The 26,917-nt window shown below is 40.4% G+C and overlaps 1 protein-coding gene across 1 annotated transcript in view; it reads left to right on the forward strand.

The window, feature by feature from the left end:
• The window catches only part of LOC150088255 (intermembrane lipid transfer protein VPS13A-like), a 3,009,916-nt gene that overhangs the window by 1,730,745 nt on the left and 1,252,254 nt on the right, over positions 1-26,917 (forward strand). The window contains exon 47 of the mRNA XM_090370087.1: positions 7,037-7,170. Within this exon, the coding sequence (XP_090226213.1) occupies positions 7,037-7,170 (134 nt within the window). The remainder of the gene's footprint in view (positions 1-7,036; positions 7,171-26,917) is intronic.

Here is a 26,917-nt window from a genome sequence, read left to right on the forward strand (position 1 = left end):
ACATTTTTTAAACAATTTGCCATTTCTTTGTAGCTTCAATGTCCACAGCTACACTTTTGCCACACACATTTTTGAAAGACAGGCCATGACGAATCTTAAATTTCTGGAACCATCCATCTGAACTTTTAAATTCTGCAATATACATTCGATGTGCAAACAATTCAGTCTTAGCTTTTAAAAGATTACCATCTACAGGAACATTTTTTGCATGAGTCATCATTAGACATTCCAGTAGCACCTTTTCAAGATACTTCGCCTCTCATGCTCAAATCCTACCGGGGTGTAGCAGATTTCGCTAAACTTTCAATCTTTTTCCTGTCTTTCAGAATAGTAACCAGATTACTCTTAGGAATGCCAAAGTGTTTAGCAATGTCAATCTTAGAATGCACACCTTTTATCTGCGATTGACAAAGCTATCACTTTCTCGGAGCCATACCAATAAATATACACTCAAACTAATGAAATGAACTTCTAGCTGATGTTCATTTCATTACTGCATTGCAAGAAAAGAGCATGGGAAATCTTAACAAATGATTTCTCACAGTCAGGTTGCAAACTCGTCAGTTACTTCAATATATTTGAAGTGTTCTGCCATTTTTAACTGTGAATATTGTAATAAAAAAGTAAAAATTTAGATTAAGAGGTAGAAATAAATTTATGGCAATTATGAGGGAATCCTTTTGTTTTCATTGCTGTTTGTTTGTTGTTTGTTATTTTGGTTTTTAGGAGCATTAGCAGCTAAGGCCATATTGCTCGGGAAATGCGGGGGTTATTCCCTGACCTTTCCGCATCCTCTGTATTTGGTGGTGACGGGCTCGAAACTTGGTCTATTCAAGAAGCGTGTGCTACGCACTGCTGCTCCTTCCCACCTGGCTACGGAGGCGCCTTCATTGTTGTTATAAAGAATGCAAAGTAGTATTAGGTTAAATAGACATTGGCCGGACCAACTACATAGGATGCTATAATGTATTGCCATGTTAAAATGAGGATCACTATAAAGAACTTCGGTTGTATTATTAATGTATATTTATAAACACTAATACATATAAACATAGATATTATTTTTAACAAATGTCAGTATCTAACTTATACATTCACACTGGGTAGGAGAGTCATTCTAGTTGGTATGTAAAGCCAGGAAATACATTCTTGGCTTTACATACCAACTAAGAAATATTGTTCAAGGTTTAAGCATAAATGGATGTCAGATGAACTAATGAGACATATGACAGAGAAGAAAAATGCTTGGGATACATATAAATTAACACGTGACACAGAAGCCTATGATAGATATAAGTTGATCTGTAACCAAGTTACAAAGGAGGTTAGGCAGGCGAAGGCAGATTACGAGAAAACTTTGGCAAGGAATGCAAAGAAAAACAGCAAGGAGTTCTTTACTTATGTAAACTCTAGAAGGAAGGAAGGGGATGAATCAGATTGGTCCACTTGATATCGATGGGTCAACTGTTGATGATCCTGCTCAGGTAGCTAACAAACTAAATGAATATTTTGCATCGACATTCACACATGAGGAGTTATTCAGCGAGGGGAATGCCAGAAGTGTATTCAACTCTGGCAGTAAGCTAAATAATCTTGTAATAACTGAGAGTAAAGTGGAGGAGAAATTGTTGAATATAAACACAAGAAAGGCACCTGGGGTGGATGGGATCTATCCAGTTATAGTAAAGGAGGCAGCAAAGGCAGTAAGCAAACCCTAGCCATAATTATGAGAGCTTCCTTTTACTCAGGGGAAGTACCCATGGAGTGGAGATGTGCAAATGTGACCCCAATTCACAAAGGAGGATCAAAGGGCAACACAATTAATTATAGACCTGTTAGTTTAACTTCTATTCCAGGAAAATTAATGGAAGCACTGGTTAAAGAAGCACTGCAGGATCATCTAGACAAGACTTCAGTCATAGCTTGGACAGAGCATGGTTTTGTTAAGGGAAAATCTTGCCTGACCAATTTGATTGGATATTATGATGCATTCACAAAAGAGCTGGATGCAGGGACTATCTTTGATATTATATACTAGGATCTCAGAAAGGCTTTTGATACTGTTGCACATGGAAGACTGCTGCACAAATTGGAGCAGTGTGGCATTGGAGGCAAATTGCTGCTATGGATAAAGGGGTGGTTGAGCGGAAGAAGAAAGAGAGTGTAATCAATGGACACTGCTCATCGTGGACTAATGTTATTAGTGGAATCCCTCAGGGTTCAGTATTGGCTCCATTATTGTTTTCTGTATTTATAAATGATATTGATGATGGTATATCAAACTTAATGTCCAAGTTTGCAGATGATACGAAGGTAGGCAGAGTTGTCAAGGACACTACTGACACTATGCTACTGCAACAGGATCTGGAAAGGTTGAGCTAATGGACTGAGATGTGGCAAATGAAGTTTAACATTGACAAATGTAAAGTGCTACATATGGTAAACAGCAACCCCAGAGCAATATATCAACTCTGTGGTACTACACTGACAGTGGTAGAGAATGAAAGGGACCTGGGGGTGGTTGTGCAGGCAGATATGAAGTTTTCTGAGCAGTGCAGACAGGCTGCAAGAGTAGCTCATGGTGTATTGTCGATGATATATAGGAATTTTTCTAGCAGGGATAGGGAGGTGATTATTCCCTTGTATAAGGCAATGGTCAGGCCACACCTAGAGTACTGTATACAGGTCTGGAGGCCTCATTTCAAGAAGGATGTAGAGATGCTGGAACGAGTACAGAGAAGGGCAACAAGATTAGTGAATGGAACAAAGGGGTGCTCTTACAAAGAAAGGCTTAAGTTTTGCAAATTACAGTGTCTGGGGACTAGGCACCAGCGAGGTGATCTGATAGAGGTGTATAAAGCCTTGAATGGTTTGAGCATGCTCAATGCTGATGGGATTCTTCCTCTTGCTCAGAATAATCACCTGAGAGGGCATAAATTCAAATTGAGAAAAGACAGATGTAGGACAGACGTGAGGAAATTTTCCTTTAGCAAGCGGGTGGTTGGTTGGTGGAATAGACTTCCATCCCTTGTCGTGGAAGTTGATAGCCTAAATAAGTTTAAGGCTCATCTGGACAGGTATTTTGAACGAACAGAGGGGTGAAGTGGAAGTGGTTATTTTTTATTTATTTATTTATAATTTATTATTATTTTTTTTGGCTGATGCTGCATAAGCTTGCTTTCTTGCATCAAATGCTTCTACTAATGCTAATGCTAAAAGGCAATATTCAGGTCTCCAGACCTGTATACAGTACACCTTGAGTACTGTATACAGGTCTGGAGGCCTCATTTCAAGAAGGATGTATAGCTGCTGGAACGAGTACAGAGAAGGGCAACAAGATTAATGAATGGAACAAAGGGTTGCTCTTATGAAGAAAGGCTTAAGTTTTGCAAATTACAGTGTCTGGAGACTAGACACCAGCGAGGTGATCTGATAGAGGTGTATAAAGCCTTGAATGGTTTGAGCATGCTCAATGCTGATGGGATTCTGCCTCTTGCTCAGAATAATCACCTGAGAGGGCATAAATTCAAATTGAGGAAAGACAGATGTAGGATAGATGTCCGGAAATTTGTCTTTAGCCACCGGGTAGTTGGTTGGTGGAACAGACTTCCATCCCTTGTTGTGGAAGTTGATAGCCTAAATAAATTTAAGGCGCAGCTGGACAGGTATTTCGAATGTACGGAGGGGTGAAGTGAAAGTTTTTTTGTTTTTTTTTCTGGCTGATGCTGCATAAGCTTGCTTTCTTGCATCATATTCCTCTACTATGCTAATGCTAATGCTAACAGGCTAGTCACTTGGGTTGGTCTCCATCAATATATGACACAATATAGCATACTGGTCTGAGTGGGGGAGGGTCACAGTCTGGGGAATCATATCATGGTTGCTTCTACTAGTCAAAAACCTTTTGAGTAAACTCAGAGAAAACCATGTAATGAGTTTCATCACCGATAATAGTTGCTTATCTCAGCAGTTTGTGAGGGGGCCTCGAGTGTGAATGAGTGAAATCTGTGCCTTATCTCTGATTCTTCAAAGCGACTATAGTATTATCTTTAATTTCCAGAGTCTGTTAAATCTAATTGTTTAAAAGTTCTTGAAGAGAGCACTAAAGGAAAGCTGCATTTCTTTATATTTTCTACTTTAATTGCTAACACTTGCTAACCTTCGCTTGGTCACATCAGCCACTGCTCCTGTTTCCCTGTGGCTGAGCTGGTAATCTGGGTAGCAGAGTCAAAACCCAGGGCCAAAAGGAGCCAGATGGATCCCCAATCTTTTCCGCAACTAGGGCCCATGGGCTCAATATATTGAGACTCTAACTGACCATGATGCCCCCATCCAAAAACAGGATGAGAAGAGAAATGCACAAACAAGATCATGCACCATTTCTCATAATCCACTCCTTGACAAATCAACGGGTGAGTAAACTTTCTCCATTTCTTATTCTTACAAAATGCTGCTGGTTCACGTAAAGTAAAAGACTAAGATCAGGAGACATTTTCATTGAAACACCAGTATTAGAGATTAGAGATTTACACCAGTATTAGAGATTTACTATATGCTCTGGCAGGTCCTGCCACCTAATTTCCTATGATTTCAGTGGCTAACACCTAAAAAACAAAAAAAGTTACTAAAATTTACTCTGAAAGGGGGTAGGCCAAATGGTAATAGGGTTGTTGCATGGTTGACGTAAGTTTTTGAGTGTGGGTTTGGAATAATTTTGGTTTCATTAGACATGGTCGCAAAGTTAGAGAGAAGGTGGGGAGACTGAAGATTGGGGGAGAAAGACAGAGGTGGGGGTCAATATAGAAGGTGACCCCAGATGGTCAGTGAGGCACGCCATGCTCACCAGATGGAAGAAAATGGGGTGGCGAGGAGACATTAGCCTTCTTCCCCCCCACCCAGATAGTAGGAAGAAAGTACCATGCAAGAGTGCACTGTTATGTGGAGGCCAATGGCCTTGGCAGCAAGCTGCAACAATAGTCATGTCCGATGAGTTTGTCTCAGAGGTCACAGCTGCTGGTGTCAGGTTCAGGAGATGTGTCAGAGTCAAGTCTGACTTGGTGATCACTGGTGTCTTCCACTAAAGAGGGATCTTGAGAGGTGAGCAGTGGACTGCATCAGTTCCATGTCTGGTCCTGTTGCAGAAGGTCCTTAGTTTGATTAGCTCAATCTTTCCGTTTGAATGTTTCTGTTCAATTAAGTTGAGTTGTTTCATTCAGTTACTGGCTTTAGTTGTGATAAATAGCAATATGTCCTCCAACTAGGAAAAAACCTCTTGTGCAAACTTCATAAAGGCCAGGAACTCCTCCCTCGAGTCTAGAAGGTGATGCTCCAGTCCTGCTCATAGATATGTGAGTTCCGTCATATGTCGACAGTGGAGGGCCTCATAATGATTGCAGCTGTACATAATGTGGGACCATGTTTATGTTTCTGTCTCTCCACATGTGCAAAGGGGTCTTCCGTTATTCCAAAATAAGTTAACTTGGCATTGAAGGCACCATGGCCCATCAGGAGAAAATAGACCTTTTTAGTAGCAATGGGTAAAATAGATATTTCTCCCACTCCTTTGATTATGCCATTGTTTCATAATATTAGGTGTTGTAAATAGACCTTGGTGGAACCAAGAGGGGGATCTAGGCAGGAACTTCCTGGTAATTTCCCCTTTTGTTGAATCAGACCACCTTTCCTGCCAGGCCTGCTGCACATGATTCTCAAGTCTGGTCCTTTCTTCTCTTCTGTTCCCTGCTAGGTTGATGGTGTATTCCCCCAGAGTGTAGGGTAATCCTTTGGTCATGTGGTATGTCATTCCGCAACATATAACTTCTAGGTTGAGGGGCAGGACCCCTGCCAGGACTTGGAGGGCATGCATACTAACAGTGCGGCAGGCACGGGTGATGACCAGGAGAATTAAAATTAGTGCACATCTCTTGTATCAGGTTATTGAAGTGCACATTCTTTACTCCATATTGCAGCATATCCAATCATTTCTCTCTGGCTTTGCACCATGAGAGTCTGGCATATGATTGTTGAAATTCAAGGGTGTTTTCAATTGACATTTCACTTGCTGGCTGTCAAAGATAATAAGGAAAATAATGTTGGAATCTCCTAAATAAGAGAGGATAAAAAGTATATCTAATGCATTGAAGAGGAGTTTTATTTTCAAAAAAAAAAAAAAAAAGGATTTTAGTACAAAAAAAAATTTCACCTTTGTGTCCATGAAAGATTGAAAATTAAAGTGGCAACAAAAGGTGAACAATTTGAATTATTTCTTTCCGGTTTTTAAGGTTATAAATGGGGTAACATTTTATCACATTAAAAACATTGGTATATCATATAAATATTACTTCTGCATTTAGAAACCTGTGTTTTGTTTTTCTTTCTCTCTCTTGGCATTACTTTTCTTCAAAACAGCTATTCACTCTGTACAAATTGCAAATCTGACCTACCATGGAATATTGTTCCCACATCTGGGGTGATGAACCCCCTCCCAAAAAAAAAACTCTCACAGATTTCATTCAAAATAGGGCAGTTAGATTAATCAATGACTTTTCTCTAAAAACTCTCCCACTGGTTCTGCTGCATGCCTTTTCTATAGATACTTCCATGAGCACTGTTCTTTTGAATCGGCTTGTATAATTCCTGTTCTCTCTTCCAAACCAATCCGAACATGTGTTGCAACAAGTAGGCATCCTTTTAATGTGCAGCTTCAGACTCACAGAACCCACTTTTCTTCTTCCTCATTTATTCCATCAAATTTCATTTTCTGGAACAACTTCCCTTCGTATGTATTTCCTGAAAATTACAATCTACATAAATTCAAGAATAATGTCAACAACTATCTTTTCATCTTCACAACCTTCAACCCATGCACAGTTCTAATTACTATAGGTTCTAATACCTCTCTTGCTTTGGGTATTGTTAAAAAAAAATAAATAATTCATACATTTCAGTCTTTATCATTTCATTTAGATCTCAGACAACATAAAATAATGTATAAATTAAAATCACTGAAAGCAGTTATGATTAATTCTCTATATAGGAAGAAAATTCACAGAGTTACCAAATGATAGAAAAAGTTAAAGGAAAAGGTTGCAGTCCGAGCCCAAATTCACCAGCCTCTGATCAGCCTCTGGTCGATGTCAGTCCTATGGATGAAGAAACTGAGACTATGGGGTAAGTGCTGGCAAATATGATCAACAACCTTATTCCTCCTTAATCCTCAGTTGCAATCTAGTTTCTAACAATTGCAGACAATCAGCACCTAAGTTGGCCAACTTTGTTTTTTATTTTATTTTCTTATTTTTAAATACAGTTAGAAGTACACCAACAGCACTTAATCATTTACTGATACATTCCAATACTTGTTAAATGTGATTTTTTATTAATTTAAAAAAAATTAACTTTAAAAATGTTGAGCTTTGTTACATGTAATTTTCAATGAAAGAAAACTTATCTTAGTTCTGCTTAAAATGAAAAAACAATTATGTAAACATTAAATTAATAGTTTCATACAGTAGATATGGAACTATTTTATATTTTAATTGTGATAAATAAGTAGCTCAAAGGTTCTAATCATTTGTTGGGAATATATATTGTTTTTGTGTTTAGCTAAGAAATTTTTACTTTTTTGAAAGGATATAACCAATTTAACATTGCAGTCGTTACTGTTTGTTGTTTGTTTGTTATTTGGTTTTTAGGAGCATTAGCAGCTAAGGCCATATTGCTCCGGGAATATGCGGTGGTCATTCCCTGACCTTTCCGCATCCTCCGTATTTGGTGGTGACGGACTCGAACCCCGGTCTAATCAAGAAGCGTGTGCTATGCACTGCTGCTCCTTCCCACCTGGCTACGTAGGCACAACAATCGTTACAGTATAGTGTAATATATGTATTATCTTCAACTTGATTGTTTTTTTTTTTTTTTTCTTTTTTTTGTGCAAGGATTCAACTTGATAGTGTAAGGTATAACATAAAACTAGATAATGTAATATGTATCACTACATTTAGGAATCTATTAGCTTAGTGTAGTATTGTCAATTGATCAATTAAATTTATTGATCTTATGAATTTTAATTGTTGATCAATAAATTTGTATTTAACAGAAATCCTACCCGAGACTAGAGCAGAAATCTGTGGGCACAAAGCCATCACGCAACACAGCGGCAATCCCCAAGGCAGAATGTGCTGGTCCCACAGGAACTAGTACTTATTGGTGACTATATTGTCAGAGAAACAGGGAACATGGTATGTAAAAAGGAGAGGTAGAACAGGACCAGGGTATGTCTGCCAGTGGCAAAGGTCGATGACGGTGTAGAGCAGATATCATCTTTTAAGATATAGTTGTACACGTTGGCACTAATGATATTAAGAGTAGGAGACTGGCAGAATTACTTAACAAGTAATTCTGCCCAGACACGATAGGAGGGAGTATATGATGAGAGCCCCTTGTCGATCAATTCGGCCCTGGAAAGATTGTGCAAGGCTTAAGGGGTAGAATTTTTTTCAGCCTGGTCTGTACTTGTTAACAGGACAGACTGCTTTTATAGGGATGGGATACACTTAAATAGAAAGGGTGCAAGAATATTTGCTGATGCTATCGAGGTGTTAGGTGGGTCGGAAAACTGCTAGCTTGGGGAAATACAAGGACTAATAGATTAACAGAAGCCACTGGCAGAGTTGAAAGTGATTCTTGCACTGCTTCTATTGAAATGAGCAGCAGTCCGGAAAACAAGATGCAGGGTATTTCCGAGACTGCTGGGAGTTATTGCGGTACAAGTAAACACATGGGTTGTGTTAGGATACTTAAGAATAGGAACAGGTGCATGTCTACTTGTGTGTGTGTGTGTGTACACCAATGCTAGGAGTTTGGTAAATAAATTTGATGAATTTGAAGTATTGCTCAAAATATCAAAGGCAGATATTGTTGGGATATCAGAGACGTGGTGTCACACAGATATAAGGAATGCAGAACTGGAATTTGGGGAGTACAATGTGTACAGAAAGGATAGGAAGGGAGGAGGGGTTATGCTATTAGTTAAGAAACACATAAAATCCAAGGATGTGAAACCAGTCGACAGTGCAGTGTCGAGTCAGTGCACTGTTGAGAGTAGGAGTGTGCTATAGGCCTAATGACTCTAATGAGTATAATAAGAAACTGTACAGGGAAATAGAGTGGGCCAGTAAATCAGAGAGTCTTATAATGGGGGATTTCAATTTCCCAGATATTGACTGGAATTTGTGGGTTGGTCACTCACACACTAGCAAGGCTTTGGTGGATTTATTGGATGATTGTTTTCTACATCAGCATGTTTGGGAGGCAACTAGAGGGAGTAATACTCTTGATCTGATTATCAGTAGTGATTCTTCATGAATTAAGAATCTGCAGATAAAGGAACCACACAGCATGGTTTTGTTAGGGGGAAGCCTTGCCTGGCAGAATTACTTGTTAAGTAATTCTGCCAGTCTCCTACTCTTAAGTGCCAACGTGTACAACTATATCTTAAAAGATGATATCCACTCTACACCGTCATCAACCTTTGCCACTGGCAGACATACCCTGGTCCTGTTCCACCTATCCTTTTTACATACCATGTTCCCTGTTTCCCTGACAATATAGTCACCAATAAGTACTAGTTCCTGTGGGAACAGCACTTTCTGCCTTAGGGGTTGCCGCTGTGTTGCGTGATGACTTTGTGCCCACAGATTTCTGCTCTAGTCTCGGGTAGGATTTCTGTTAAATACAAATTTATTGATTAACAATGAAAATTCATAAGATCAATAAATTTAATTGATCAATTGACAATACTACACTAAGCTAATAGATTCCTAAATCTAGTGATACATATTTTTTGTGACTGCATCATAGTATCCAATCAAATTGGTCAGGCAAGACTTCCCCTTAACAAAGCCATGCTGTGTGGTTCCTTTATCTGCAGATTCTTAATTCATGAAGAATCAATACTGATAATCAGATCAAGAGTATTACTCCCTCTAGTTGCCTCCCAAACATTACAGTTATAGCTCGGACACAGCATGGTTTTGTTAAGGGAAAGTCTTGCCTGACTAATTTGATTGGATACTATGATGCAGTCACAAAAGAACTGGATGCAGGGAATAACTTTGATATTATACAGACTGTTTCAAAAATATTGGTATAAATGTTTAGGTGTGGTAGGTAACATCTAAAGAAATGTGAATCGCATAGGAACCCATAACCGGAAACGTCACCATAAGTCGGTAGGCGGCGCGGTGGTCTCCACACAAGGAGCATGCATCGATATACGAACTGTTAGCTGGCAGACATGCACCTAGTGTATGGATTAGCAGAGGGCAATGGACAAGCTGCTCAACGAATTTGTGGAGAATGCTTCCCAGGCAGACCTGTACCGGACCACCGTTTGTTTGCGCGTGTGCATCAAAATTTGTGCGATTATGGGTCATTTAGAGGTAACAGGAGTAGTGCGGGTGGACCATGTTCGATGCGAACTCTCGCAATGGGAGAAAAAGTGTTGAATGCCGTCCAGAATAATCCTACTACCAGCACGCGTGCAGTTGCCTCCTCTGCCTTAGGAATGTCTCGTTGCAGTGTACAGCGTGTCTGGCATGACATTCCCTTACACCCCTTTCATCTCCAAATGGTTCAGTTACTGCTCCCCCAAGATCATCCTGCACGTGTGGCTTTTGCGCAGTGGTTTCTCCATGAAAGTGTTCAAGACCTGAATTTTGCCAGCCTATGTTTTGTTCACGGATGAGGCTTATTTCACTCGGGAATGCTTATTCAATTAGCACAATGCTCATGTGTGGGCTCACAACAAACCACACGGTGTGCACCCCCATGCGGACAACATCGCTTTGCAATAAATATGTGGGCAGGTATTGTCGGTGACTGCTTAGTCAGCCCATACCTGTTACCATCCCGCATGAACTCCGCTAAATGTCGGATCTTTCTTGAACAAGTTCTACCAGGGTTACTTGATGTTACAGCAAATGTGAGATGGAACATTTGATTTCAACATGATGGAGCACCTGCCCATTATGGAAAGTGTGTTCGTGACCATTTGAACAGGCATTTTAGGTATTGATGGATTGGCCGTGGTGGACCCGTTGCCTGGCCCCCACGCTCACCTGATTTATCGAGCCTTGATTTCTTTCTGTGGTGGGCCCTCAAGCCTATTGTGTTTGAATCGCCTGTGGAGACGGAAATGGATCGCGTGGCGAGACTCGTCTGCGCTGCTGCTACTGTCAAAGAAACTCCAGCTGTGTTCGGCCGCCGCCCCCTCGACGTGGGCACCTATATGTGGTGAGGGGACCTTCCAGTGATGCTGCTGGGCTTCCAGATTAGCATCACTGGGATCTAACGCCCATACCTTGGTTTCAGGGTTACATCTTTGAAATCCGGCATCTGCAGCCATGCGCCACGACCCTTGGAATTTGGAAAGGGGGGGGTGATCCTGGTGGTTGAGGGGCCCAGCCTTAATACACCACTTTGGCCCCTGCTTCAACAAGCCGGGTGGTCCCGGACCAGCCCGACTGGGATCAATCGGCAGGTGGTTCTTACTGCTAGGGTCAACCACATTCCAATGTCTCCCTCCCTTTGGTCCTGGGACGGGACCAAGGCTTATTGGAAACGTGGGTATGGTGCTCCTAAGCTAACTTGGCATCCCATTCGTGTACGCAGTATCTGCTAGTTCGAGTGGGCGTCCCTTCCTAGGGCTCCGTGGTGGGTGAGGTACTTAGGGCATCGGAAATTTTTATTTTACTCCTATGAGTATTATAAATTCAAATTCTTCTGGGGCCCGAACAAGGCCCCTACCTAATCGAGACGATGACGCAGAAAACACCTCTGCAAAAAGAGCCAGGACTGAGGATACCCCACCACCATCAGTGACACCGCTTTTCCTCATTCTCCATTCCACCGGAGAGCAGTCAATTGGAAAGATGTCACCCTTCTTTATCCAGAAAAGGATTAGAATGATTGGCAGGTTCACCAAAATCCGTTAAACGACTGTGTTCTGGCGACCTTTTGGTTGAAGCTTCCAGCACAAAACAAACTGTAAAATCTTGAACTCTACATCCATGGGGGAATACCTATCACTATAACCCCCCCCCCACAAAACTCTGAATTCTTCACGAGATTTTATATCAGAGTGGGACCTTCTTCATGTTTCTGAAGAACAGATCTGCTCTGAATTAAAAGACCAAGGAGTGACAGCTTTCAAGAGAATATCGATACAGAAGGATGGGAATCTCGTCCCCACCCGAGTTCTTATCCTCACGTTTAACACCCCATGACCTCCAAGTTCCATCAAGGCAGGCTATCTAAACTGCCCAGTGAGGATTTATATCCCAAACCCACTGCGGTGTTTTAGATGCCAAAAATACGGCCACTCACAAAAATCTTGTCGTGGTAACCCTGCCTGTGCCCGATGTGGTGTTAAAGACCATGAGAGCAAGGAATGTTCAGCTCCAAAACCGATCTGTGTCAATTGCCAAGGAGAGCACTCCACCTACTCTAGAGCATGCCAGCTGTGGAAGGATGAAAAAGAAATCCAAAAACTGAAAACAGAGCTGAATATCTCCTACCAAGAGGCCAGAAACGTATCCAACCAATAAATAGCGGGAAACCTTCATATGCCCAGAAGGTTTCTGCTAAGTGCACTATCGGGACACAAACTGAGATGACTATACCACCAAGAGAGTCATTCACTCCGATTGCATGCTATTTATTGAGTTCACAAAAGCCCACCAAAAAAAAACACAATCATCTGTCACTCCTATATCCATACCTCCTAGTGCTCCACCACTACCAAAACCAAGTGGTAAAGAAAATCCAGAAAGTTCAGAAGAGTCACCTGTGATACCAGAAACAATGGATGTAGAGAATAAGGAGGTGCCAGATGAATCAGTCTTGGAACTCTTTGCGGAAGAAGAAATGGACATGGGACAGCGTCCATTCTTCCCCAAAAAAGATAAATCCAAGACTGACAAAAGTAAGCCCTCAGCACCTCGGAAGCCGCCTGATGGACCCACCAAGCCAAAATAATGGCTAAATTCCTACAATGGAATTGTCGTGGATTCCAGCGAAATACTGATGACATCAAGGCCCTCCTGCAAAAGCACGAGCCAGTTTGCTTTTGCTTGCAGGAGACTTATCTAAAGGCAAATGATGATCCCACCATGCATAACATCACAATTTTTCGTAAGGATAGAATTGCAGATGGTCCTGCTGGTGGAGGAGTGGCTATCCTTGTGGGCAACCAGACCCCAGTTCAGCCCTTGCTAGTTACAATCAGCATAGAGGCTGCTGCAATTCGCCTTACAGTGGGATTTTTATTAACTGTATGCTCTCTTTATTTGCCAACTGGGACTGACATCTCCCAGGAAGACCTTGATGATCTTGTAACGCAGTTGCCTCCCCCTTTCTTACTTCTCAGGGATTTTAATGGACATAACACCCTGTGGTAGTGCTAACATCAATGGAAGGGGGCGAGTCATAGAGTGTATGCTAAATGACAATGACCTTTCCCTTCTAAATACTGGAACAAACACCTTCTGCTACATGCCTACCCGTACTTTTTCTGCCATGGATCTCTCTATTTGCTCCCCTTCTTTACTCCCTTCATTCATGTTGTAAATGGAGGAGAACCCATACGGAAGTGATCACTTCCCTGTGATAACCTTGTCACACAGTGGGAGACCATGTCTTCCTTTCAGGTTACCACGGTGGAAGATTGATCAGGCTGACTGGACTGCCTTCCAACATCAGGCAAATTTCGACCTCAGTACCGTCAGTCAGGAGCCTATCAATGATGCAGTAACGTACATCACAGAAATTATTGTCAAAGCAGCTGCGAATGCTGTTCCAAAAACATCTGCCCAGTTTCCACCATTTCCCAAACCTTGGTGGAATTCACAATGCATAGCAGCAAAAAAGGCTCAAAACAAAGTGTGGTGGATATTCCACCAATATCCTACCACGACCAATCTTATAGCCTTTAAATGCGCATGAGCCAAAGCACGCTACATCCGCCGTCAGAGTCAAAAGGAATCGTGGATCCGTTTTACTTCATCAATTACTCAGTCCACTAGTACTAAGTTGGTCTGGGATAAAATCCGGAAAATGAAGGGAAAATATACATCCCACCCTTCTTCAATCCTAGATTATAATGGATGCACTATTGCAGATCAAACTGCAATAGCCAATTCTCTTGGTGAAATTCTCTAACATCTCTGCAACAGCTTCGTATTCCCCAGAGTTCCTGGTCCTGAAACATAAAATCAAAAAACAGGTACTTAATTTTAAGTCTAAGAGTGTCTATCCCTACAACGGGTCATTCACTATACAGGAACTCAAAAGAGCTCTTATTCTTTCCAAATCAAGTGCTGTTGGATTAAATGGCATCCATTATGAAATGATTAAGCATCTTTCACCAAAATCTGTGGATTATCTGCTCCTTCTATATAACAGAATCTTTGTTGAAGGGCAGTTTCCGGATTCTAGCGCACGGCAATTGTTCTTGCCTTTGCTAAGCCAGGAAAGGATCCAAAAGTCAATACTAATTATCGTCCTATTGCTCTGACTAGCTATCTGTGCAAAATCCTGGAGAGAATGTTTAATTTTCGTTTAATATGGTATTTAGAATCAAATTACCTTCTCTTCAACATCCAGTGCGGCTTCTGAAGGAACCGGTCCACTCTGGACCATCTCATTAGACTGGAAACATCCATCCGGGATGCTTTCCTAAAACATGAACATTTGGTGTCTGTATTCTTTGACATGGAGAAAGTGTATTACACAACTTGGAGATTTGGTATCTTAAAAGATTTGCATAGCCTTGGTCTTAGAGGGCATCTCCCCATTTTTATTAAAAACTTTTTAGCCAATCTATCTTTCCAAGTTCGTGTGGGATCCTCACTCTCTCATTCCTTCAGCCAAGAGGAGGGAGTACCACAAGGATCAGTATTAAGTGTCACACTTTTCGCCATCAAAGTAAATTCCATCACAGAACAACTTCCTCCAACTATAAATAGTGCCCTCTATGTTTAGCATATTTTGTCAGTCGTACAACATGAGGGCTATTGAAAGACAACTGCAAAAAGCCATTGATTGCCTTAATTCCTGGGCTCTTGCTAATGGCTTCAGGTTCTCTCCGGAGAAGACCGTTTGCATACACTTTTGTCATAAGCGTAATCTTCATTCTGAACCTGAATTAAGGCTCGGATAAAATGCTATTCCAGTAGCAGCGGACACAAAATTCTTGGGACTCGTATTTGATAAAAAGCTGACCTTTCTGGATTACATCCATCAACTCCGCACAACATGCACAAGAGGTCTGAATATTCTGTGCTCTCTCTCTCTCTCTCTCCTCTACTTCTTGGGGTGCGGATCGATGCCCCTACTATGCATTTACCGTGCGCCTGTACAATCCAGACTAGATTACGGGTCCCTGGTATACAATTCGTCCAGAGGCAGTGTACTTCGTTGGCTGGATCCTGTCCATCATCATCAGGCTCTCCGTATCGCTATTGGAGCATATCGAACATCTCCTGTCCAGAGCTTATACATCGAAGCAAATGAACCACCGTTATCGCTTCGACATAAGCAGTTGTCTCTAATGTATGCTTTAAAACTGAAATCCCTGCCAGACCATCCTACGTGACCATTCGTTTTTGAGCCACAATGGGAAAATTTCTACAACACCGGTAAGACTGCCAATCGTCCTTTTGGTATTCGTATCGAAGAGATACTCAAAGAACTTAATATCAAGGTAGACAAGGTTGCCCAAACACCAAAGCAACCCCCCTTCCACCCTGGAATGCTCATGTTCCAGCATTTGACTTGTCCCTTAGAAATTGGGGAAAGTCGGACACTCCATCACCTGTCTACCTGCAGCTTTATTCAGCACACCGAGCTGAACATTCTGACCGCGCCTTACACAGACAGTTCGAAGTCGGAATCATATGTGGGATCTTCTTCTGCTGTCTTTACAGACACCACTACATCGGAGCAGATTCCCTCTGAATGCAGCATATTTACTGCAGAGCTGCACGCTATAGAGTTAGCCTTGGATTACATTAGTAAATTCCAATACCAACAGTTCATTTTATATTCCGACTTTCTCAGCATGTTACAGTCTTCAATAACTGTGAGATATAATTCTCATCCAATTCTCTCTTGCATTCAGCAGAAGATTCACTTTCTCCATGAACGTGAATATGATATCCACTTCTGTTGGATTCCCAGCCACATTGGGATTAGGGGAAATGATTTGGCTGACACCGCAGCCAAATCAGCAATTCCCAATAATGATCGCTGCCCTATACAGATGACAGGCAAATAATACACCAGAAGATATACTCCCAGTGCCAAGATTCGTGGAATAGACAGACTACGAATAAAGCCTGTAATTGAACCCTGGCAGTCTAGTCTAGTCTGTGCAGGAATCGTAAGGAGGAAGTTGTTCTTGCCCCGACTCGCATAGGACATAGTCATTTGTCTCATACGTTTTTGCTGAGGGCTGATGATCCTCCTATGTGCGAGTCCTGTGGCACAATTTTATCAATCAGACACATTTTAATTGACTGTCCAGATTTTAGCAATATCCGTTTTACCGCTTTTAATCATCTGACTGAGCCGTATACACTCAGTCAGATTTTATCCGACAATGACAATGTGTCTGCTGTTTTTAGCTATTTTAAATCAATAAAGGTTTTAACTTGTATTTAAAATTGACATGTTATTGTTATTTCTTTAGTGATTTATCTTTTCTACATTTTATACCTTTGTTATTTTATATCTTGACATGGTGACCTAAGTAATTAGGTCAGTGAAAGTTTAAATTTTTATATATCACCTGGTTTTGGCGCATTATAGCCTTAGTTGCTAATGTGCCAATAAAACCCAACAACGAACGAACCAACCAACTAACCAACCAACCAACTGTGTCTGCCAATCCATTCTGCGTCAATGAAATGCATACATCACACCTCATGGTGGTTAGTTAGTTATTTGGTTTTTAGGAACATTAGCAACTAAGGCCATTTTGCTCCGGGATATGCGGTGGTCATTCCCTGACCTTTCCGCATCCTCCGTATTTGGTAGTGATGGGCTCGAACCCCGGTCTAATCAAGAAGCGTGTGCTATGCACTGCTGCTCCTTCCCACCTGGCTACGGAGGCGCCTACCTCATGGTGGAACATTCGAGCATCTGTTGTAACATCATGAAATGCATCCATCTCGTACTCCATTGTTAATATTATGTCAAATAAATGTTTGCCACTATTTACTGTCTTGTGTCATTTCTGCTTCTTGTGCCTCTGCTACTACTCTCCCGTGACGTTTCTGGTTATGGGTTCCTATGTGATTCGCATTGGAGGCAAATTGCTGCTATGGATAAAGGTGGAGAAAACAGAGGATGGTTATCAATGGACTGATCGTCTTGGACTAATGTTATTAGTGGAATCCCTCAGGGTTCAATGTTGGGTCTATTGTTGTTTTCTGTATTCATATATAAGAGATATTGATGATGGTATATATATCAAGCTTAATGTCCAAGTTTACAGATGACACAAAGGTTGGCAGGATTGTTACGGACACTATTGACATTATGCTGCTGCAACAGGATCTGGAAAGGTTGAGCAGATGGGCTGAAAGGTGGCAAATGAAGTTTAATATTGACAAATGTAAAGTACTACATATGGGAAACAGTAACACCAGAGCAACGTATCAGTGTAGTACCACAGAATAACTCTGTGGTACTACACTGACAGTGGTAGAGAATGAAAACGACCTGGGGGTAATTGTGCAGGCAGATATGAAGTTTTCTGAGCAGTGCAGACAGGCGCAAGAGTAGCTCATGGTAACTTGTCAATGATATACAGGAATTTTTCTACAGGGATAAGGAGGTGATTATTCCCTTGTATAAGGGAATAATCACCTCAATGGGTGCTGCTCTTCGTGGACTAATGTTATTAGTGGAGTCCCACAGGGTTCGGTGTTGGGTCCATTGTTGTTTTGTGTATTTATCAATGATATTGATGAAGGTATATCAGGCTTAATGTCGAAGTTTGCAGATGACACAAAGGTTGGCAGGGTTGTTAATGACAGTAATGGCAGTGTGCTACTGCAACAGGATCCAGATAATTTGGGCAGATGGGCTAAGAAGTGGCAACTGAAGTTCAACCTTGACAAATGCAAAGTACTGCATATGGGTAGAAGTAACCCCAGAGAAACGTACCAACTGTGTGGTACTACACTTAAGGTGGTAGAAAATGAAAAAGACCTGGGAGTAATTGTGCAGTCAGATATGAAGTTTTCTGAGCAGTGCAGACAGGCTGCTAGGGCGGGTCATGGGGTTTTGTCAATGATATATAGGAATTTTGCTAGCAGGGAAAAGGAGGTGATTGTCCCTCTGTATAAGGCAATGGTCAGGCCACGCCTTGAGTACTGCGTACAGGTCTGGAGGCCTCATTTTAGGAAGGATGTAGATTTGCTTGAGCGTGTACAGAGAAGAGCAACACGATTGGTGAGGGGAATGAAGGGATTCTCTAACCAAGAGAGGCTTAAGTTCTGCAAATTGCAGTGGCTGGAGACTAGGCACCTGCACGGTGATCTGATTGAGGTCTATAAGGCCTTGAATGGGTTGAGCACGCTGAATTCTGATGGGATCCTTCCACTTGTTCAGATTACCAACCTACGGGGACATAAGTTCAAATTAAGAAAGGACGGATGTAGAATAGATGTGCGGAAATTTGCCTTTAGCCAGCGGGTGGTTAATTGCTGGAACAAACTTCCATCTGTCGTTGTAGAAGTTGATAGGTTAAATAAATTTAAGGAGGAACTGGACAGGCATTTGGAGGGAATGGTGTGATTTTTTTTTTTTTTTTTTTTTTTTTTTTGGCTGATGCTGCATAAGCTCCTACACTTGCTTTCTTGCATCATGTGCCACTACTACTACTACTACTACTAAGGCAGTGGTCAGGCCACACCTTCAGTACTGTATACAGGTGTGGAGGCCTTATTTCAAGAAAGATTTAGAGCTGCTGGAACGAGTACAGAGAAGGACAACAAGATTAGTGAATGGAACAAAGGGTTGCTCTTACAAAGAAAGGCTTAAGTTTTGCAAATTACAGTGTCTGGAGACTAGGCACCGGCGAGATGATCTGATAGAGGTGTATAAAGCCTTGAATGGTTTGAGTATGCTCAATGCCGATTGGATTCTTCCTCTTGCTCATAATAATCACCTAAGAGGGCATAAATTCAAATTGGGGAAAAACAGATGTAGGATAGTTGTGCAGAAATTTGCCTTTAGCCAGCAGGTAGTTGGTTGGTGGAACAGACTTCCATCCCTTGTTGTAGAAGTTAGTCTAAATAAATTTAAGGCTCAGCTGGACAGGTATTTCGAACAAATGGAGGGGTGAAATGGGTGTTTTTTTTTTTTTTTTTTTGTCTGATGCTGCATAAGCTTGCTTTCTTGCATCATATGCCTCTACTAATGCTAATTGCTAAAGTAGCCGCAATGCTGTGGCTCAGTAGAGAACCAAAGAAGGTGATTCTCCAATGCATCACAACCTAAAAAAATGTGCAACTTGTGAAATGTTTGCAGATCTTTTTAGAACAGAACATGATTGAGCTAAGGTTGGGGTCTTTATGTGTACTAGGTGCAGAGAGTGTAAAGAATTAGGTGCCAACTTCTAATGGTTGTGAGATGGGTGAAATGCAAATTTTTATTTCCTTTTCTTTCTTTTTTTTTTTTTTTTTTTTTTTGCTGATGCTATATAAGCTTTCTTGCATCATTTACTGCTACTAATACTAACATAACTTCAAAAGAAGACAATTATTCTTGACACACAATATCATACTGACTTTCGATACCCCATATATCTACCTGATTACTTCTCCTGTAAAATGTCATCATATATACCAAATCTGATGAGATGTTATTACTTTCAGAAATATGGTCATTTCCAGATCCCTATCGTAGAACAACTGTCTCCTTAAATCTGCATCCATTATCAATCCACTGCAGGATGGAAGCCTCCTCAACAATTCATTTTGACAGAAATAGATCATAATCTGTTCCACTGGTTCAATATGGGTTGGCAGATGGACCATATTTAGCAATCAGGGGATTGAACCCTGGTCTACTCAAAGAGCATGTGCTACTGCACTCCTGCTCCTGATCACTCAGCTGCAGAGCCCATTACTCTGGTTCAAACGATATCCCCCCATACAGAATGTAAGGGGACCACTATGTATATGGGGCTCCTCCGTAGCCAGGTGGGAAGGAGCAGCAGTGCTTAGCACATGCTTCTTGATTAGACTGGGGTTCGAGCCCGTCACCACCAAATACGGAGGATGCAGAAAAGTCAGGGAATGACCACCGCATATCCCGGAGCAATATGGCCTTAGCTGCTAATGCTCCTAAAAACCAAATAACAAACAAACTATGTATATGTGGATCTTGGAAATGTGTGAATAAATTGCATTGGTCCACAACTAGCTTATTCTAAAAGTGAATAATGGCAGATAGGAGAAAAAAATCCAAAATACAGGATTGAAAATAACATTATCTATCAGAAATCAAGTAACCAGTTTTTCCCAGTTTACGAGGTATACTTTTGCTACAAAACAAACAGCATAATTCAACTTGAGCAAAGATGTTAATCTTCTTGGACATATTAAATACAGATTTGGCAGAATCAAACTAACAACACTCTGACCACAGTTCCATATGACATCCCTGTAGGTAATTAAATACCTGAGAAATCAAATAGAATGAGACAACAAAACTGATGATCCAGTTACCAAAACTATTTGGAATCCTGTAGACAGTGATATGAAAACTGTTTACTCCTTTATCTTTGTTTGGTAAAATATAACTTTACTAGCAAGATACACAAGATAGTAGAGATTCCAGGAATACCATCTTTCTTGTAATAGAATAAACAACATCAGATTCAAATTGTCACAATTTGCTCACTAAAAAAAAAAAAAAAAAAGAGGAGACAAACTCTTCTTCCAACTGGAGAGGTTTAATGGTAACTTTGGTGATTAACACCAAGGGGCTCACATCTGGTGAGTATGGGCTTGGCACATCCAGGGTTCTGAACTGGTTATCATCATTCTTCTCTTTATTGATGATTCCCTTATACTTCTAACTCTGGTGTTTTCTCTCTCTCTCTCTCTCTCTATCACTCACACTCAGAATTTTTTTTTTTTTTTTGGCTGGTGCAGCTTTGGGCTTCCTTGCACTGTGGGGCTAATAATAATAAAAATTTCTGATCCATCAATATGATCCCATCTGCATGTGCAGATGGCATCATATTTCCAGCCTACTCTGTAGACCTCTCTCTAGGATTATATAAGCCTGCGTGTAAATTTAAAAGTGTGCTATTTTATTGGCAAATATTGCCAGAGTTTATTATAAACATTAATTTTTCTGCCATTATGGCATTTGCCATCTCTCTGTTGATCATGAAGTTCCCACTCATTTGAATGACCCTGTTGTTGACACAAAAATATGATATTGTCAAAAAAAAAAAAAAATTGAAATGCAGTTTAAACTGAAGTTGCCCCTGCTTTTTTCACAAGTAGTTCTCTGATGAAGAAATTAAATGATGTGAATGAATAGTTTTGTTTGAATGTTGATCACTGTGGTATAGCAATTTCAGTATGTAAATTCAGTATGTAGGCAGTTTAACAACAAATTTTACACTTTTATTGGGGCAATATAATATTCCCTGAATAAGTAATGCTAGAAAATCCTGGTCTGCTACACAGTCAATATGTTTATGTGCAAGTTTATAATTGTTTCACTCCTTTGTTGGCAAATACGTTGATGTGATTTGCTTGTCAATTAAGCATTTTGATATGTGATTTTATTCATTTAAATTACTCCTATGACTTTGTGAAAACATCTTTCACCTCACCTGATATTATGTTCATGTTTTTTTTTTTTTTTTTAGAAATATTTCAATGGTGTCATGTCCCAAGATGCCTATACTATCAATAATTGTGTAATATAATTTCCATCCATTGCTTGCTAATCACAGAATAATTCTGTGAAAATTATAACTTCAATAAATTATGCAACAAACAATTAACCAACATGCATCAAACAATTAACAACAAGCAAGTTGTGTCAAAGTGGCAGTGAGGAAAAAAATAATTTTACTTGAATTCAGAAAAGTTTCTTGCCTATTCTAAAACTGATATTTGAATAGATTAAAAAAAAAAAGCAGATAAGAAAATACAGATTATGTGTTTCCTTCCTCACACTGGTAACTATCCTTTTGCCCTTTTGAATTTCTTCATACTGTCAGGCTCAACTACCTGTAAGGAGAACTTTTTCCAGCAATCAACAACTCACTAGTAAAGAAAACTTCCTACAATCCAGTCTAAACCTCTTTCCCTGTAATTTTAATTTTTGGTCCTTAGTTCTGAATTTTTTATAACAGTTAAACTTCTGCCTTCATTCATTTTACTAACCACTTTCGGAACCTTATGAACCTCAGTAGATCTCCTCCAAGGTGCCTAGTTGCCAAGCTCTTAGCCCACATAATAAAAGTCTTTCCTCTTATAGTCTCTTTTTCCAGTTTCATCATGGAAAAAGACCCTTTTAAGAATCTCATCTTTTTTCAGATGAAGTCTCCATACTTGGGCACAGTACTGCAGTGTTACAAATGCCTTGTACAATGGAATTATGACTGCTCTATCTCTACAGGATATTGTTCAATAAATCATACGATAGGACACCATGGGCTTTCCTAGCCTCCTGTTTACACTGCTCAGAAAACTTCATTTTTTGCCTGTATCATAACTCCCAGATCCCTGTCATCCTCTACTGTTTTTAATTCAACCCCACCAATTGTGTAAACTATTTTGGGATTGCTGTTTCCCAAGTGTAAGACCTTGCATTTTTCTGCATTAAAACATAGCTGCCACTTCTCTGACCATCCTTGAAACCTCTTCAAGTCATTTTGAAGGAGTGTTGCATGGCACTGATCATTAATCGCTCTCCCAATCTCATCTGCAAGTTTTGACTTCACAACCTTTATCTGTTCATTGATGTTGTTAATAAATATTAGAAACAACAGTAGTCCAAGAATCGATCCTTGGAGGACCTAACTTCAGACATTACACCAGCCTAAAGGATATCCATTAATCACAGTCCTTTATTTTCTGCCCTGCAGAAAATGTACGTATTACTTTCTCCTCCCAAATCACTTCCCTTTCCTGACACTTTCCTTGCAGACCCGTGTCCTTTAATGGGGATAAGGTGCATGCTTTCTACCACTTTCTCTTTTATAACTGTCACCCCCCCCTCCAACCACTATCAAAACTACAAATCCCCCTCCTAATGAGATTCATGAATGGGCTTCCCCATGCTCTCTAATAACCATACCAAAGTATTCCTTCAGGGATGGAGTCTCAGGAGGTGGATGAAAGGAATTGAGTTCCTCCAACTGCTTTCTATCCTCTCTGATATTATAATATACATTTTTTCTTTGCATCAGCCTGCCCCTCTCTCTCTGTCTCTCACTCTTCCTCCTCCTTTCCTTAAACCACTATTTCAGCATCACGTAGGAGGCCTACCTCCTACATAACAAAGAATTGGATCCAGGGGAAAGAATATTGTGGGGGGAAAGTCCCCCCCCAGAAACTGACCAAACCAAAGAAAACAACAATGCCCTTTCTGTATGCGATGTAGTTACCATACTCAAGTTTTGTATTTGCTATAACTATGTTTCATGCCACTGGCACAATGTTTATAATTTTTCATTAATGTCAGCATTTGATATCTTAATCAATAATACAGATTAATTCACATTTGCTTAATGCATTACTGTCATTAGTGTATAAGCAAGTGTAGTAGTAGTAGTAGTAGTGGCATGTGATGCAAGAAAGCAAGTGTATGAAATTATTCAGCATCAGCCAAAAAAAAAAAAAAAAAATCACACCATTCCCTCCAAATGCATGTCCACTTCCTCCTTAAATTATTTTAACTTATCAACTTAAACGACAACAGATGGAAGTCTGTTCCAGAAATTAACCACCTGCTGGCTAAAGGCAAATTTCTGCACATCTATTCTACATCTGTCTATTCTTAATTTAAATTTATGGCCCCTTTGGTTCATAATCTGAACAAGTGGAAGGATATCAGAATTCAGCGTGCTCAACCTATTCAAGGCCTTATACACCACAATCAGATCACTGCCTAGTCTCCAGCCACTGCAATTTGCACAACTTAAGCCTCTCTTGGTAAGAGGATCCCTTCATTTCCCTCACCAATCTTGTTGCTCTTCTCTGTATACGGTCAAGCAAATCTACATCCTTCCTCAAATGAGGCCTCCAGACCTGTACGCAGTACTCAAGGCATGGCCTGACCATTGCCTTATACAGAGGGACAATCACCTCCTTTTCCCTTCTAGAAAAATTCCTATATATCATTGACAAAACCCCATAACCTGCCCTGGCAGCCTGTCTGCATTGCTCAGAAAACTTCATATCTGACTGCACAATTACTCCCAGGTCTTTTTCATTTTCTACCACCTTAAGTATAGTACCACACGGTTGGTACGTTTCTCTGAGCTTACTTCTACCCATATGCATTATTTGCATTTGTCAAGGTTAAACTTTAGTTGCCACTTCTTAGCCCATCTGCTCAAATTTTCTAGATCCTGTTGCAGTAGCACACTGCCATTACTGTCATTAACAACCCTGCCAACCTTTGTATCATCTACAAACTTCAACACTAAGCCTGATATACCTTCATCAATATCATTGATAAATGTATAAAAGAACAGTGGACCCAACACTGAACCCTGTGGGACTCCACTAATAACATTAGTCCATGAAGAGCAGCACCCATTGATTACCACCCTCTGTTTTCTCCCACTCAACCATCCTTTTATCCATTGTAGCAACTTACCCTTAATACCATTTTGCTCCAATTTGTACAATAGTCTTCCATGCCCAACAGTGTCAAAAGCTTTCCTAAAATCCAAATATATGATATCAAAATTATTTTTTGCATCCAGTTCCTTTGTAAAGACATCATAATATCCTATCAAATTTGTCAGACAATACTTTCCCTTAACAAACCCATGCTGTGTCTGAATTATTACTGCAGTCTTGTGGCGCCTTCATAGCCAGGTGGGCAGGAGCAGCAGTGCATAGCACACGCTTCTTGATTAGACCGGGGTTCGAGCCCGTGACCACCAAATACGGAGGATGCGGAAAGGTCAGGGAATGACTACCGCATATCCCCGGAGCAATATGGCCTTAGCTGCTAATGCTCCTAAAAACCAAATAACAAACAAACAAACAACAAGCTGCAGTCTTGTCTAGATTATCCTGCAATGCGTCTTTAACCAGTAACTCCATTATTTTACCCGGAACAGAAGTTAAACTAACTGGTCTGTAATTACTCGTGTCACCCTGTGAATTGGGATACATTTGTACATCTCCAGTCCATGGGGACCTCCCCTGAGTCCAAGGATGCTCTCATAATTGTGGCTAAGGGTTTGCTTAGTTGCTTTGCCGCCTCCTTTAATGTAACTGGATAGATCCCATCCACTCCAGGTGCCTTTCTTATATTTAACTTCAACAATTTCTCCTCCGCTTTTCTCTCAGTTATTACAAATTCATTAAGCACCCTGCTACAATTTGATAACCTTCTACATTTTCAAACCTTAATAACTCCTCATGTGTGAAAGTGGATGCAAAATACTCATTCAGTTTGTTTGCTATCTGAGCAGGATCATCAACAGTCGAACCATCGATATCAAGTGGACCAATCAGATCCATCCCCTTCCTTTTAGAGTTTATATAAGTAAAGAAATCTTTGCTGTTTTTCCTAGCATCCTTTGCCAAAAATTTCTCGTAATCTGCCTTCGCTTGCCTTACCTCCTTTGTGACCTGATTACAGACTAGCTTATATCTGCCATAGACTTCTGAGTCACTTGATAATTTATATGCATTCCATGCATTTTTCTTCTCTGTCATAAGTCTCAGTTGTTCACGTGATAACCATTTAGACCTAAACCTTCAACAATATTTCTTAATAGGTATGAAACTTTTAGTAGCTTCCACAATTAATTCCTTGAATGCTTCCCACTTAGAATTTACTGTTGGTAACATTGTCAGTTGATTCCACTGTACTCACCTTTACGGAAGCAAAAACCCTTTCCTTTACCCTGATGGTAATTATATTTTTAAGTAAATCCCACATCAGTGCACTGTGATCACTGCTTCCTAGTGGTTTCTTTATCTGCAAATTCTTAATACACGAATGATCACCGCTGATAACCAAATCAAGAGTATTACCCTCTCTGGTTGCCTCTTGAACATGCTGCTGCAGAAAACAATCATCCAATAAATCCACAAAAATCTTACTAGTGTGTGAGTGACCAACCCACAAGTTCCAGTCAATATCTGTGAAGTTAAAATCCCCCATTATAAGTCATATGTGTTGTTGTTGTTGTTGTTGTTCTGGAGGCTTAATGGCACATAAGCTGCTAAGGCTATAATGTGCCTATTCACTTATTATATTAAAACATGAGTTTTCCCTAAATCAAAAGAAAATCTGAAATCAGAAATAATTGAAAAGCCCAGTTTGCCTGAGAAAGTCAAAAAATTCAGAAATATTTGCCTTATCACCAATGAGATTTTCAAGAGTTATTGGTTTATGGAGATTAACCAGTGAGATCAAGGATGAAGTTCTGGCTTGTTTATAATAGGGGCAGCCAATAAGAATATGTTTTACTGTCAAATTATTAGAACAATGTGTACATTGTGGTGGATCATCTCCTGTGAGTAAATGAAGGTGGGTCAGATGGGTATGTCCTATTCTTGCCCTTGAAAGGACTACTTCTTCTTGTCTCGATGTACGGATACTGGAGTGCCAGATTTTTGGATCA

The sequence above is a fragment of the Mastigoproctus giganteus genome, chromosome 3, assembly GCF_048544385.1.
Source record: "Mastigoproctus giganteus isolate SK-2022 chromosome 3, ASM4854438v1, whole genome shotgun sequence".
Classification (NCBI taxonomy): domain Eukaryota; kingdom Metazoa; phylum Arthropoda; class Arachnida; order Uropygi; family Thelyphonidae; genus Mastigoproctus; species Mastigoproctus giganteus.